At 36.3% G+C, this 13,067-nt stretch overlaps 1 protein-coding gene across 1 annotated transcript; it reads left to right on the top strand.

Moving 5' to 3' along the window:
* The first annotated feature begins 8,483 nt into the window (after positions 1–8,483).
* Positions 8,484–12,779, top strand: LOC147858247 (uncharacterized). The gene is made up of 6 exons (XM_087327136.1): positions 8,484–8,869; positions 9,432–9,680; positions 9,791–9,901; positions 9,985–10,310; positions 10,432–11,491; positions 11,755–12,779. The coding sequence occupies exons 1-6, from the start codon at positions 8,713–8,715 to the stop codon at positions 12,573–12,575; spliced, it is 2,724 nt and encodes a 907-aa protein (XP_087183262.1). The 5' UTR covers positions 8,484–8,712; the 3' UTR covers positions 12,576–12,779.
* The last annotated feature ends 288 nt before the right edge of the window (positions 12,780–13,067 follow it).

The following is a 13,067-nucleotide window of genomic DNA, read 5'->3' on the forward strand; positions in this document are numbered from 1 at the left end:
TGGCTTGCCTCACAACAATCTTTTGTGGATCTAGTGATTTCGATCTCATTTATGTTGTAATATGTATGGTTAGATTTGGCAATAACCATTGGTGACGTTCTCAAAGTGGAGGTGGTTTGGGAATTTGAATGGAAGAACAATGTAGGGAGGGAGGTAAGCACTTGACTCGTCATGTAGGGAGGGAGGTAAGCATTTGACTCATTAAGAGTAATTTAGTCAATAAATGTTCTTTAAGTTGCTGAATTTTAAAAAATGCAATGATTTAGAAGAAACATAAAAAAGTTGGGATGAAACTATATCATACACCACATCACTATCTTGGCCTAGGGTAGTTAAGTACCTTGTAAAGCACAAAATGTAGGTTCCCAAAGATATTGATGCAATACTATTTCTTCTTCTTTTTTCCAAAAGAAAAAAAAAACTCCTTCCGACCCAATACTATTTCACAAAGATATATTTATGTCAATGTCTATTTATAATGTTTGAGCTTCCTCGAGAAACTAGATCCTTTTGATAGTATATCACTTCGTACAATATTTGCACACACACCTTGAACCATAACATGTGAGCTTATTTACATTTGAATCTTAATTACTATAAGATGTTGTAAATTGTTAATGTAAGAACTCTAGTTAATGTTTTGGGTGCAAAACTAAGATTTGGCTCAATGTAAGAAAATAGGTGAAACTACTGAAATATGTTATATGTTAATTTACAAGAATTCAAATTTTATTTTGGTAACTATAATATTGAATTTTTTAAGTATGTAAAAAGTGAGCATGTCCCAAGTAGCCAACATGGAAGCAAAATTAACTAATAGGCCTCTAATTAGAAATGGATGCCTCCTAATTGAGGAAACTAGAAGCATAATTTACTATTGTTCATTTGTGATCAGGAGTATCAATGAAGATGTATACGTAAGTTTGAGAGTGAGCAAGCATATTGTTCAAGGTTGTGATACATACAAGTATATTTCAGTCAATTTTGCTCATTTATGTGTTTGACACATGCCCTTCTTTCCCATCTTTCCAATTCCCCTATTTGTAACCTACCCCTAATAATCTTTGTGCATATAATAAATATCCTTATTTAGTACTACCAAAGTTATTGATTTTCAAGTGACTTTTTTTCTATTTGAAAACTATTACACCTGCCTATGGTTTCTTGTTTGGTATACAACATGTTCATCTAATCTTGCTAATGCATTCATTGCATGTAATGGCCTTGGGATACTAGGTGTAATGCCCTTTTTCTTATCATGGTAAGGCATGGCAAATAGACTCCACCTTAGCTCTAGAGGATTCCTAGGGCATTGGTCTAGCAATATTGTTCGATTCATGTTGAAACTCTTTTGTCAAGTTTGTGCCCTTGGTAAGATTGTGCATACCATCTCCTCAATGTAATTTCTTTCTTTGGTATTTCTCACTATCTTGTTTGTAGTCTACTCGTATTGTCCATAGGTTGAATGTCTAAGACTTCAATGCTTTCTACGGCTGAATGTTATTTACATAATTGTTCTATAAGATAAAGAGCACGTTAAAGACTCATTTCCTTTTACCAACGTCATAGATGGAATCTTGTTGTAAATAATCTACTCCAACTTTCTTGATTTGGTATGTTTAAATGGCTTATTTAATTATGTCCTACCAAGTATTAATCTTTTCCACATTATATATATCATGTGCATACAAAATCCTCCATTAGTTTTCTTTTCTTAACTATGGTTTTATTGGTTTTGGTTTGTTTTCTTCTTTTAGAAAGGCAACTCTTTCAAGCTTCTTTCCAACATTTGTCTTGGATTTGTTTGTTTTTGGGAAGAAATGCTATTTCTTTCCTCGCTTTCTTTTCCAAATTCCCAAAACTAAATCCACTTTTTCTTTTGTTCCAAAAAGCAACTATCCTTGTAACAAAGTCATCGTGTTTTGGAAAAAAACATAGGAAAGAAATGGAGGCAAGTTCTCCTTCCCTTTCTAACTTCCAAGTCCAAAAAAATCAAACAATTGACAAGGTCAAAGAACTTGAAAGAAATGTTCTTACCCTACAACTCTAAAGAAAGGAGTGGCATTGCTTTCTTTAGTTAGAATGACCAACCTCATAAACATGAAACCCATGGCTCATTGATCACCGTCAATTTTCAAATGAACATTATGGATATAAAAATGAACACACCTCATTGGGTCTCCTTCTAAATATGTCCCACATGTAAACAATTTCTAGATTGTAACATCCTACTTTAAAAAGCAAATGTAGACAACATCAACATGACTTTTTTGTACCTTGATTTTTTTTTGCTACAAAAGGTGTCATGTACACATTATTAAGGAAGCAACTTGTTATCGATGATATCGAATGCCAAAAATAGTTGTCGGGCTCCTTACCTTTTAGACATGGAGTTTGCCCTCGAGACAGACTCCCTTCTAAGCCAGACTTGATACTCTCTCTCTCTAAAGCTACCAATAGTGGGATGCCCTCTAAACACAATGGTGTGCGTGCATGTATGTGAAAATATAGAATGACATTAATTGCAATTGAATTGGTAGTACGGTAATTTAGTGTCACCACTACGAGATAGAGGGACATGTGGAATAGTTGGTAGTCAAGAACACCCTTCGAAGGAGAGAATCTCCACTTCCTCCCCAACTTCTATAGATATATCCTCTCTCTCTCTCTCTCTCACACACACACACACAATTGCAACATTTATTAGCAAAGTACATATCTATACCATTGAGAACCGTTACTCATATGCACATATATTAAGTGAAAAATGTATTATTTTTGTCTCGTAGGACATATTTGACCTCTAAAGTCAATACTAAATTCTATCTCTTTATCGGTTAGTTTATCAAAATATACTGTGTTTATCTCAAGACAAGTGTATTAGCATCTTCCTCTTCATGTGATGTTCTTATTAACATGGATATTACAAGACTAGCATGGCAATTCAATTGCTTACCGTCATTAACGTGTTTTTACGAAACGAGAGAAAATGATTATCTTTATCTAATTGCTCGCATACATGTTGACCAAACACTTGGTTGTAGTTCAAATAGCCTCCAATGAATATAAAAGATGATCAACTAGATATCCAATATTCTCAACAAACTTCAAGGTCCTCACCTACATCTCTATAACTACTCCACAGTGATTGTACAAATAAGACATGCCCATACAATTTCTGAATAATACGAGTGGCATGTAAAAGTCTCATGAGACAAACATAAGTTCAATAGTGTGTGTTATTTATTTATTGGCCTACAACAATAATTAATCGAAATTTAAAAATTTTCTTTGGGAGAAAATAGACCATCGGGCCTACGTGACACTTTATTGCATTTGAGTATATTATTTTTCTCTAGTTGACGCCTTTCCTTATGCTTCATAGAACAAGCTCATTTACTTCGAGTTGTCATAATAGCATTGCATTGCAATATTGTCGATGTTCTAACATGATTGTTGCAAATTTTTATGCAAAAGATACTTGCAAAGTATCTATCTTTGCTAGGTCATGGATCATATCGATTCCCACTTTGAAGTAATCTATTCTTACTGGATTAAAGTTTTCCATCGAATATATTTAACAATAAATTTTTGGTATGATAGTCGCACAAAACAGACACGATTTTATTTAAGTATACAAACAATTATATTGGATACAATGCCAGCTACAAAATGTCCACAACATTGTCGCATAGTTAAGAGAAAAGAATTGATATCATAATAAATGTTAAATGAACACACTCTCGCATTTGAGTGTCCCTCTAACTCTTCATGAGATCAAAATTTGTGTGTAGTATTCTTCATTAGAAAGGAATGGAATAAAAGACTAGGGCTGGATTGTTTTTAATTCTATTTTATTTAAATTTATGGCATGTAATCGAGACGACACGTCCTTTTGATCTTTAAAATACTCGCACTTACTTCAACAATAAAAGGTCTAAAGAATGCTTCTTGTTCGTTCATTTAAGTACATTTAAAACATTTATGTAGACTATGAAAAGTTATAGCAATGAGTTGGTCATTATTTTCTTTAATATGTTATGATTCATTTGTAGAATTTATGGTATTTCGGGTCCTAGAAGCAACATTTAAAGTCACATGACCATCTCTTATGGTTTAGGTTTGTGATAATCCTCACTCACCTTCTTTGTGTAGGCCATCTATCAAGGACATAAAAAGAGAGAAGTTCGAGTATATCTCACATGGCCCAAATCTGGTCGTCTTGTAGATTGTCTTACACTTCTTATCCTTTATAAAAGTCATCATCTTTAATCTCTCTCTCTCTCTCTCTCTCTCTCTTTCTAGCAGACCAACATGAGGAACAAACTCAAAAGAGTAAAGTTGGATAATATATCTCTTCATTCCTATAAGACATTTTGCAATAAATTGAAGAGAAGCATGCATAAAATATTGTGCACACAGAAGTAATGATGTTCATATGCACTCTTCAATGACATTTTGCATCACTTCCTAAAATGTTTGAATTTAGAATTAAGAATTAATATACACAACTACAATCTTTTGTAGGACAACACTTGTGAAGTTCCTAGCAATAATACCCGGTTAAGAACATGAAATAAAATGTTATTTATTTATTGATTGATTTTGCATCGCTTCCTAAAATGTTAGAATTTAGAATTAAGAATTAACATACACAACTATCTTTTGTGGGACAACACTTGTGAAGTTCCTAGCAATAATACCCGGTTAAGAACATGAAATAAAATGTTATTTATTTATTTATTGAGAGTGATATGTTTTGTATGTATATCATGATGAACCATAGAGTGGGTGATATATTTTGTTAATGAGTCGCATCCACATTCCAACAAGAGTTTCTATGTGATAGTTTTTTTTGTCTACAATTGTCTCCTCTTCTTATATGTGAAGATAAACGTTGATATTCCCTTGTAGGACTCGAATATATCTTCTTTTGTAATCTGACACTTTACCTATGTCCAATGAATATCGATCAAACATTGTAAACTTGTCACATTCACGATAGGGATGCTTTTGGCCAAACGTCAATCTCATCGATAATTTCTTATTTGATTTAGATATCCAACAAAAACATTACAATATATATATATATATAATCAAACAAAGCATCTTGAACATCACTTTCTTTTAAGACATTGCCCAATGTTATTTAACCGACTCTTATTTGAATTGGTTACTTTCTTTACAGTGCCATGTTAATAATGTGTGTCACCTTACAAGTATTGTCCCGCTTATCGATAAGGCGTTGAAAGACATAAAGATTTTATTAGAGGTACTCGACAACCATGGTCTTACTTTACTAAAATAATCATGATGGAATCTCACTTCTCTATACGATCTTTCTATTGTGACTCCATAAGGTCTACATCTATTAGAGGGGAAAGTTAACACGATGAGACGGAGTTGATGCCATAGATGATGGGAGGGACACATGCCCATAAGAAGTTGAATTTTTCCTATGATTGTTATGATATTTGAAATCAAACATAATTGATTATTACTTTTCATATGATATTAAGAGTTGCTTCAAGTGAGTTCCAAATACAGTTGACAATTTGCCAAATGGGACTAATGAGCCGAAACAAAGATAAAGATTCCGTGACAATAGAACACCTTTACCACATTCCTTGTTGCTACACCACGACAGAACCCATGATGAGCGTGTACACTTTTGCATCTTCACTTTATAAAACCATAGAAAGAAGGTCAGAGAGGAAGTTATAAATGATGCAAGCAACAAATGCGTGCTTAAAAATATAGTGCCAAAGATTGGTCGAGCAAATGAACCCACCAACTTCATCACTCAAAAATCACACAAAATGTCTAGAGAGAGACTAGAATAAATTACATGGGGAAGCAATGCAACACATTGATGATATTTAAACATTTGACTACGAGTGGTCTCCACTATGGAGCAATACTATTAACACACATTGAAGACCCATGTTCACTCCACTCACTCAGAAACTTATAGAAGTTTGGAACCCTTTTTTTTTATGTTTGAGAAAAGGGTTAAGGTGTTCATTTGAGTAGGTAGATGGGCACAATGCAAAAGAGTATTGGAGAAGGAGATTGAGAATGTTTATGAGTATGTGGAGGAGAAAACAATTTCTTTTTTTCTTCGCTTCCTTGAAAAGGAAGGGAACCCCGTCATGGAAGGTGGAGTTTTCTGCCGGAAAACTTATGAGGAGATATCGAGGTCGAGAGCTAGAAGCAAGTTTCGATTAGAGCCGGAAAACGGACAAGAGACTTGTCAAGAAATATGGTTTTTAAAGAGGTGGGGGCGAAGCTTGTAATGGGGACTCAGATTAGTTTCTTCTCGACCAATCTCCGAAATTCGGTCGCATGAGTTTGCTTTATTAGTTCCTCCACAGTGAGAATCGGAAAGGATGAAATTCGGGTAATGGGAGAGGACACACACACACACACACACACACACACACAAAAGAGAGGGTTTGAGGAGATATAATGGAGAGGACATCCATCCGACGTGGCGGCCGCGGATGGCCAGAGACGGGCTCATCCACGTGGCAAGCACCCCGGTGGACACGTAGGATGAGACGAAAAAAGCAAGTGCCACGTCAAGATGGCAACAAAAGAAAACATTGATTGGCTAGGGCTCATGCTGTTCTCTCTCTCTCTGTCTCTCGCTTAATTAAATTTATTTAATTTAGTTCATACAGCTGTCCACGTCACAGTTGTTTAATTGTATTGAGATCTTTTTATAGAAATCAATTGAGTTTTTTAAAACAAAAAATAAATATAAAATATGAGTAATAGAAACGTTTGAGTAATGATGATAAAATATGAGAAAACAAAAGTGTATACATATATTATTATATATATATATATATATATTTATTTATAAAAGAAGAAGAAGAAGAATGTACTCTCTCTCTTTTACTGCTAATTTCTTTTATAGAATTTATTATCGGTATATTTCTTAATTGTTTTTTTTTCTTAGACAGTACTTTTATTATATATATATATACATATATACTGTTTATTTTTAGTTTATCCGAATTCTGTTTTGGACATGGGCCCACATCAATCTATGCGGGCGCCAATTTCCAATTAAAACAACCACGAAAAAGAAAAAGGCAAAAAGAAAGAAAGAAAGAAAAAAAGAAAGAAAGAGAGAGAGAAGATATGCATGCATGTGCTGCTTTGTGCGATTGGGGGGGGGGGGGGGGGGGAGTTCACACGCGGAGGAGGCCAACGTTTTGAATAAAGCAAAGAAAGAAAGAAAGAAGAAGAAGAAGAAGAAATCTATCAAAACATGAATTGCAGGTAGATTGTTTTGTGTCCAAGAAGAGAGGAGAGCGTTAGAGTTAGATTGGAATGGTAGGGGCGTGTCACACGCATAAAATACGCGCCCGAGGGGCATGTGTTGTGTTGTTGCTATGCTACTTACTACTATATGTATACAGTATACATATATATAAGAGAGGGATAACAACGGAGAATTGGTAGCATAAAGCAGAAGAAGGTATTATTATTACACTGAATCGGGAGAAAGGAAAAAAAAGAGAGAGAGGAGAAATAAGTCAGACATGAATTATGCAACTGGTTGTGTGTGTGTGTTAGTGGTAGGTAGAGAGATTTCATGCGAAAAAACAAAAGAAGAAGGAGAGGAAAAGAGCAAAAAAAGAGAGTAAGGGAATTGACACACATGGAAAGAGAGAGAGAGAGAGAGAGAGAGAGAGGTTTGTGTAGGGCGAGGAGGTGGCATTCGTATGAACGGCCTCTTAAGTAGAAACACTTGCTTTTCAATTTCTTTGCTTTTATTCTTAAATTTATTTACCAGAAACCAATAATAATAATAATAATAATAATAATAATGTAAAGAAAGAAAGAAAGCAGCAAATAAAAAGAAAAAAGGAAAGGGGTTAATTATTATTATTATGCTTCTCAACTTCCAACTACAATTAGATCCTGCGTCTCTTGGTAACCGGCTATTTCCGGTACTCCTTGCTGATAGTATTCTTTATTATTTGTGCTCTAATAATAAGATATACGTATAATAAGAAATTATAATATACTATATATATATATATTATTATTATTCATTTATTCTTTTCGATCTGCCTAAAAGGGCACGCAAAAAATAACCAGCCTTTTCTTCTTCTTCTTCTTCTTCTTCTTCTTCTGTTTCTGCTTCTTCTTCTGCTTCGTCTGCATTCAACGCCCATCCATCCATCCATCCATCCATCCATGGCTGCTCCTCTCCCCTTCTCCTGCTTCGATTCTTAGTCTCTTCTGCTTCTTCTTCTTCTCTGATTCTTACTCTCTCTCTCTCTCTCTCTCTCTCTCTCTCTGCCTCTCTTTTGATCTCTCCCTTCCGTCCCCTTCCTTTTCTTGGCTAGCCTTCTGCAGGACTTGTTCCGAGCCACGGACAGTAGAGTCGAGATGGAGAGAAGAGAAGCCACAAGACGTGAGATGGAGACTTGATCATAACAGATCTAGCCCTAAATATCCATTAGACGGGAGGCGCTGGCAGAAGAAACTCTGAAGTTGAAGAAAGACAGAGAAAGTAGCGAGGTTTGTTTCATCTAAGGGATCCACAAAGATCAAGAGTAAAAGGAAAAGAAAGAGAGAAAGAAAGGAGTAGAGGAGAGGAGTTTTGATGGATTCACAGAGAGAGACAGGGAGGGAAAGAGATTTTTGCATCTAACATATGCTCGGAAATAAAGAAAGAAAGAGGTAAAAATAATGGAGATGTCAACTTCGCCTTTCAATGAAGAACCTTCCCCTCTCAGAGCTAACAAGAATGGAAGCGCAATATTATCAACATCGTCTTCTTTCTTCCACCATACCTCATCCAAACCTACAGATTCCGCGCCTTCTCAGCACGTACTGAATTCATCAGGTACTATAGAATGTTTTTCTGTTGCATTGAAACTGGCGGAAAAAATCATGGATTTTCTGTGTTCCGCTGCCATCATCATGTGCAATATCTGAAAGAAAAGTGGCAAGATAGGGAAAATAACAGCACTATTTATTGTTTACACAGGTTTTCTTCATGCATTCTTTCGCAGGCACAGAATATCATGCTGTTTCTAGTTTCCATTCTCATCACGTATGCATATATCACATTATCTTTCTATAATTTGCTTTAAAATTCGTCCCTACACATACATTCTATATATTGGACTCTGAAATTTCATTACATATATATCCTAAGAAACATTGATGGCTTCGTTTCCATTGAGTATAGTAGAAATAAAAGGATTTCTTGTTCTTGTTTTTTCTTTTGATGGATGCATTCCTTGGGACCTTGCCACTCAAGGTTTGTTTTGTTTTAGATTTCAAAGTTTATCACAGATGCATTCCACTACATTTGTGTTGCTTTTACCTAGGTCTTATTCGTTTGCTAGAATTCAAAGAATTTCTTGTTTTGCATCCTCATTATCATATACTCCTATATACAGGTGTAGGTAACAGAAGAGAGAACTTTATCTCTTTTCAGCAATTCTTGAGCCCTAGAGGTTCGATGGGTGCTAACATTGAACCTGGTTTTATGGCCCCCTATTTTATGGAGGAGAAGCCCTGTGCTGCAAAGAAGAACAGAAGGAGAGAGAATCCGGTGGCCTTGTTTACGAATGAAGACTGCAGTGAAACTGTATTCTTGCCTTCCCAAAAGCGCAAAAGAGCAAATGCAAAGGCAAGTGGGAATGATGGTAAGCTAGCAATACACAAATAACTTGCGAGTCCTATATACACTCATCTAGTAGTTGGTCTTACAGAAAATGCTGAAATGGTATCACTCATCTAGTGGTTTTTCTTACAGAAAATGGCGAGAAATCAGCTGGTCAGAAACGCAATGGCAATAAGGGTCGATCTAGAGAGGGTCAACCCTCACCATTAACAAACCAAGCAGACCATTCTCAAAGCATTCTTGGTAAGCGTTGTCATCAAATCACTTGCTTCATTCTCTATCGCCTGCACTTGCTGACTCCTTAGCTTTGGATGTTGATGGTTTAGGCATGTATGGATTAGATGCCCGAACACTGGATTTATCAGAATATGTGAATGACATTTCGTTGGAACACCTAATGTCTCATCAACCTGGTGTATCCCAGAAGCAAGAGATTCGGAGGCCAATTATGAATAATAATTCATTTGGAACTCATGTTAACACAATATTGCATAATAATATGGCCCGGCCTCCTCAAGGAGAAACCTCAGCTCCATCCACTTCCATGCCAAAGCCAGTCGACAATAAACCTCATAGGTTCATGCTAGATCTGGAGTCTCCTCCAGTTGATGAAAACGAAGAAAAGGCGTTGCATGATATGAATAATGTTCAGGTACATTCTCAGTGGTTTGAGTTCTCTGTAAAGTGTCTCCATTCCCTAGGTTCAGTGATGTGTATTTAATATGATTTGTTGGATGGATGAGTTGAATATGATATGATTCAATTGGTTGCAGTCATTTTCTTCTGGATCCAAAATGCTATTTTTAGACAGCAGGAAACCACAGCAATTGTCCACGCAATTTCCTGCGGACACATCATACCTGCATGCAGATTTCTTGAATATTTTCCAGCTTCCTCCTAACGAGTCTTTGGAATGCTCAATGAGACAAGTTGGAGTGCCCTCGGAAAATAAATTCTCTTCTTGTGACATGGTTCGGCCTTCACAGCCTTCACGTGAAGACATAAACAGGATTCAACCTTTGTTTTTCTCATTCAATTCTGGCCAAGCAGTTCAGCATGAAAATTCATGTGATACATTCACGAATTCCAGAATGAATAACTGGTGTAAGACTGAACCACCCACTATGGCTCCTTTACAAAATGGGCTCCTTCAAACCTGTGTAGGCAATAGGTTTCCTTTCGCTGTTGAACCTGAGATTGTTGAGACTAAGTCAGTCAAGAAGCTTGGGATGCACAGGGCAGATGGATTCGACATAGATCTGAACAAGCAATCATCCGAGGCTGAGGCTGCTGAATCCATTATAGACACAACTCAGATCTTGGCACATTCCTTTAGTCCAACTCCACCTGAACCTATAATCGAGAAAAATGTATTGAGTGCATTGAGCACTGTTATGACCAAGGAGAAACAACCTGACTCTCCTACGATGTCCGTATACCCTAATGTAGATCAACCAACTGTGGCAAATCAGGTAATCAATTGTCCAATGGTTGTAGATGAAGATGTTCTGACACCTGCCATAAAAACAAATGAAATTAATGTGGTCAAGGATGGAACTGAAGATGAGAAGAGTAAGGATCCTGTGTCTCAGTCAATGTGTATTTTAGAACTACAAAAAGATAAACAAGAGAATGCAATTGATAAGCAAGAGGCTGATTCGGTTTGTTCACCAAACAATCCAGTAGCTGCTTCACCAGAAAATGAAACTGACAAGCAAGAAAACTCTAGAATACAAGTTTCAGAAGCTATGGAGACTGCAGTTGCTAGTGTTTCAAACAGTTTTCCTCGCTTGTCTTTACCAGATGGCCAGGAAGCCGAGGATGGTTGGAATGGTATGTATTATTTCAAATATGGTAGTGGGCTCTTTTTCGATGCATCTTTGTATTGCACATTTTATGATGACCTACATTTCAATGTGCTGCAATGGGTTTTTGAGCTATGGCTATTTAAGGCAGTTGATCTCACTAGTTCTTTTGATGGGTTTTGATTTATAGATTACTTGTCCAGTTTTGCTAGTTCTTTTATGTGCATCTTTATTATTCTGCCAATATGTTTGGCAACATCTGATTTTTTTTTTCTCTTTTCTTTTCTACAGATGTCCCATATTCGCCTGGAGTGCAAGCCACTGCTCGCCTTCTTTGCAAAATGGCGAGTTCTTCAAGTCCTTTCTATGTTGAAAATGAAGATGGAGGAGGAGGTTCATCTTTACACAAGGGCACCAGTCCTATTCAACGACATGGAAAAACTACGAAGATAGGTATCCATGGACTAGGGAACAAAACAAGTGAAGAGAAGAACTGGGATGAGGAGAATCTAACTAAAGTTCCTTTAAAAGCTCAGGCCAGAGATGGAAAAGACCAAGCCATGTGTAATGACAAGGATAATAGCTCAACACACTCAAATGTAAAGAGAAATGGCTTGATTCATGCGCCTCATGAATCACGACCAGTAACACCTCTTGCAACTACAGCTAGAAATAGCCCTTCTTCTGAATCAAATGGAAGTCCTAACCCTACTGTTAGGGAAAATACCATTAATGAAGTGTATGGCAAGGTCAATAGGATAAGGTCAGATCAACTCTATATCAGTGGGTCAAGTAAAGTATCGACCAATCCCTCTATTAAGAAAGAAGGTAAAGTGACCCATACAGTGGGATCTAATACTAAACTTCTTTTTAACTCTCCAAGCAAAGGTTCCTCTTCTGTACAAAGGAAGAACGAGATGACGAGTGATAGAAAACACTCAATTCAAGGGGATGGATTCTCAAAGTTACGTCATCCACATACTAGCTCTAGTAAGAGCTGTCTTACATCACAGAAAACCTCAAGTAACTATAGTGTAAAGCCTGGATTTCCAGCTAAGACTCCACGGCAAGTGCTTCCATATGTAGGAGAAATTAGATATGGGTCCAAATGAGACTTCATCATGCAGTAATTCCCTGTTGAAGCTGCTTTTTTAGCTTAGTTCTAGGAAAAATATGTTTGTGGATGGTTATCCTACATTTATCTATTTATATTCATTCAAGTGTAACATAAAACAAAATTTCTCCTTCAGCTTGTCTTGAAGATATCCAGGTTGTTATAATGCCATTTACATGGATATTTAACTTTTGTTTTTTTTACATCTTGTTGTGCTATCATGGAACACTAAGAAGCTCAAATGTGCATCTTTGTGAGAATACATACAGTAAAGATGTGAAAGAGATTCTCTTGTTCTACATAAGCTTGATCCTCACCTTGCTAAAGATTGTAAATCAGCCATAGATGAATTCATTATTATTAATTGCTAATATAGTGCTGCTTCTAGTTATCTTGGCTTTGCTTGTTTTCCTTGCTTCAAGGAATACTAAATCTTTTCAACACCGAATGTGAAACTTGAATGTGCTCTCCACTTTTGTCGATATTGGAA

The sequence above is a fragment of the Azolla caroliniana genome, unplaced genomic scaffold, assembly GCF_043228905.1.
Source record: "Azolla caroliniana isolate FFs.n. ecotype wild unplaced genomic scaffold, voAzoCaro1.0.p SCAF_11, whole genome shotgun sequence".
Classification (NCBI taxonomy): domain Eukaryota; kingdom Viridiplantae; phylum Streptophyta; class Polypodiopsida; order Salviniales; family Salviniaceae; genus Azolla; species Azolla caroliniana.

Excerpts from the sequence above, each read along its gene's own strand:
- LOC147858247 (XM_087327136.1), top strand. The coding sequence starts at position 8,713 with ATGGAGATGTCAACTTCGCCTTTCAATGAAGAACCTTCCCCTCTCAGA. Across the intron at positions 9,681-9,790 it reads AAAGGCAAGTGGGAATGATG|AAAATGGCGAGAAATCAGCT; the intron begins GTAAGCTAGCAA and ends TTTTTCTTACAG. Across the intron at positions 10,311-10,431 it reads ATGATATGAATAATGTTCAG|TCATTTTCTTCTGGATCCAA; the intron begins GTACATTCTCAG and ends AATTGGTTGCAG.